The 3,018-nt window shown below is 40.3% G+C and overlaps 1 protein-coding gene across 4 annotated transcripts in view; it reads left to right on the top strand.

The window, feature by feature from the left end:
- The first annotated feature begins 1,881 nt into the window (after positions 1-1,881).
- Positions 1,882-3,018, top strand: part of LOC110290813 (3 beta-hydroxysteroid dehydrogenase/Delta 5-->4-isomerase type 3-like) — a 63,558-nt gene continuing 62,421 nt past the window's right edge. For 3 of the 4 annotated variants that reach the window (XM_021157602.2, XM_021157599.2, XM_021157600.2), the window contains exon 1: positions 1,883-2,062. In XM_021157602.2, coding sequence (XP_021013261.1) covers positions 1,918-2,062 — 145 coding nt within the window. In that variant the 5' untranslated portion in view covers positions 1,883-1,917. Of the gene's footprint in view, positions 2,063-3,018 lie in introns of all 4 variants that reach the window. The other variant, XM_021157601.2, reaches the window with a different exon arrangement.

The raw sequence follows: 3,018 nt of genomic DNA, 5'->3' as shown, positions 1-3,018 counted from the left end.
TCCATTCTTTTGTCATTGTTAGAGAGGATACCTGGCATGAGAGTCTTAAAGGTTAAGATCATTGGATCAGACTGATGTTAGATAGAGTTCACAACATCACAGGTTTGAACTAAAGGCCCCATCCTCACAAGCCCTACAAAGACAACTACACAAGAACTATAGGAATTATCTATATATCTTTTGCTCACCAAAAATATTAAGGAAAAGGAAAAACAAGGAATGGTGGCAACAGTAAGGAGTGCAGTCAAGTAATTCTGTCATTTATTCAAGTGGTCTGAGAGCTGCTAGTTGGGCAGAGGATTTGATTTTAAAGCTGCACAGTGGAGAACATACTTGGGTTAGTACAGGACCCGTGGCCACAGAAGACACTATATTGTACAACTCTACATGGTTAAAACTGAAGCTAGGTTATTCCAAAGTGCGGTGGCCAGCATATTGGAAAAGACATAGGACATTCTAGTTATTAACTAGTCATTAACTAAAACATCAAAATATTTGATATCATAAGTTACAAACTTAAAAGTGTTTAAACGGGCATTGTATGATAAGCTGAGTCACTTTTATCTGAGTATTGGTTGGAAAGTAGGATGACTAGCTGAGCAGAACTCCATGAGGAGGCTACCCATACTACTGTATGGAAAGGAATTTACTTATTACACTAGCAGTGTTCCATGCTGTAAAGTGGCCTCACTTAACAGCCCTTCCAAATGTGAAAATGTTTGAGTGTTGATGAATTGAGAGAATTGGGGGGGGGGGTTTCTGAGCAAAAAACAAGGGAATAAATGGGCTCTAATTTGAGATCTTATTTCAAATCCACAGCTCCAACAACGCTAGAGTACAACACAATATTATTTCATAGTCCAGTTATACCATATGTCTGAAATGAAAGTGTATGCTTTCCAAAAACTTGAGTAAATATAGTGGTCAACTCCCTTGAAAGACATATTCAAATAGTATGAAGCACTTAATAAAGGTTGAATGGATTCCTATTGACTTATTAGATTTTTAAATTATGTGTCTGTTTGACATGAGAGAATCTTGAAAAATAAACACAGAACAAACTAACAGGCTTTGGCTTTTGATACTATCACTTAAATTTTCTTTTTCTCTGTAGTACATACATCTCATTCCAAATGTGCTGTGGCTGGTTGACAGATACTTCATATACCAAATGGCCTCTGTCCCACAACTTCTAGGAAGAAATGATTGAAAAATNACAAAAGACAGGACTTACTGGGCCACTTATATAGTCAAATTGCACTTGGCTAAACTCTGAGTCCTGTCAAGTTTCAACAAAATTGTATGTGGTTCAAGCATGCCTGTAAATGGAGTGTATAAATCAGATCCCTAGTGATAGGTTGCCTGTGTTCTAGATCATTGTCCCAGTAGAGATTTCTGGAGGGTATTGCCCAAGAAAATAGAAAATCCAGAGACCATCTTTATGTGTTACTCCATGACTCCCCACATCACCCCCTACACATATGTACATGCGCACATGCTCACATACACACACACACACACACACACACTTAACACTCAATAAAGTTATGTCACCATTTCTGTGGGTTCCAGAACTGTTTATATAACTGGATCATACTTAGTAAAGATATATTGAGCCCCATTTGTGACTATTTCTTCAGAAGCACAAGTGAGTTATTCCAGGTTGAGACAGGCATTTAGGTAAAGGAGACATATTTTGACATAGCTACACCATGTGAGTTGATAGTTTCTTGGTATCTATTGGAATATGTTGATGTGTGATGTGGGAATTAATCCCCATGTCTTGGAGATCTGTTCTATGGTAGGTTTGAAGAAGGAACTGGGTTTAGGGAAATCACCAGATATCTCTTTCTAGCCACCTCCAGGGCCACTACACATTAACCTCACACCAACTGTGATCTGCTTCCAGTGTTGACCATGCCTGGGTGGAGCTGCCTGGTGACTGGAGCAGGAGGGTTTTGGGGGCAGAGGATCATCCAGTTGTTGGTGCAGGAGAAAGATCTTGAGGAGAACAGGGTCCTGGACAAGTTCTTCAGACCAGAAGCTCAGGAGCAATTCTTCAGTAAGTTGAACGTGAGAATTAGCCACATGACTGCATGGCCAAAACAGCCTGCATATGGGATGGAATCCTCCCTTGTCTGATAAACAAATGATACTTGCACTCATAACACTTCTGCATATCCACATTGGTCAAAAGGAAACAACCCACATAGCAAAACACAGTTTGGGAGAGACAGAGTTTGGAATGAGAAGTTCTCTCTCTCTTTCCTGTAGCTCTTTAAGCACACTTACCAATTGTTAGGTAATAGCCATAAGGACTGTTAAGGTGGGGGCTCAGCTCTCTCTCTCTCTCTCTCTCTCTCTCTCTCTCTCTCTCTCTTTTTTCTCTCTCTCTGTATCTGTCTCTCTCTCTCTCTCTCTCTCTCTCTCTCTCTCTCTCTCTCTCTCTCTCTCTTCTAATTGCTATTGATCTAGTTCCTTGTTTTGTGCTTGTTTGTTTTTTGGGGGAGTCTTTCATTTAGCATCTTAGATAGAAGTAAAATTTTTAAAAAAAGTAAAAAATACATGAAAGGAATTGAAATGTGAGACAAGCCAGGCAGGGTGGCACATGCCTTTAATCCAAGCACTCGGGAGGCAGAGGCAGGCATATTTCTGAGTTCAAGGCCAGCCTGGTTTACTCAGTGAGTTCCAGGACAGCCAAGGCTACACAGAGAAACCCTGTCTCGAAAGACCAAAAAATAAAAAATAAAAAGGAGAGAGAGGGAGAGAGAGAGAGAGAGGGAGAGAGACAGAGACAGAGACAGAGACAGAGACAGAGACAGAGAGACAGAGACAAAGGGGGACATGATTAAGGGACAGCAGACATAAAGACACAGAGATGGGTATTGATAAAATGGATTTCTGAGCATGAGGTCATACCAAGGAACTTACACAAATCCACCATGCACAGGACTGCCCAAATATTTAATGGATTATTCTTATTCATTGGACCCCATTCCTCACTGAAGTTTATCATAA

Source organism: Mus caroli, chromosome 3 (genome assembly GCF_900094665.2).
Source record: "Mus caroli chromosome 3, CAROLI_EIJ_v1.1, whole genome shotgun sequence".
Lineage (NCBI taxonomy): Eukaryota > Metazoa > Chordata > Mammalia > Rodentia > Muridae > Mus > Mus caroli.
The sequence above is the reverse complement of the archived record's forward strand: the minus strand, read 5'-3'. Positions and strand labels throughout refer to the sequence as shown.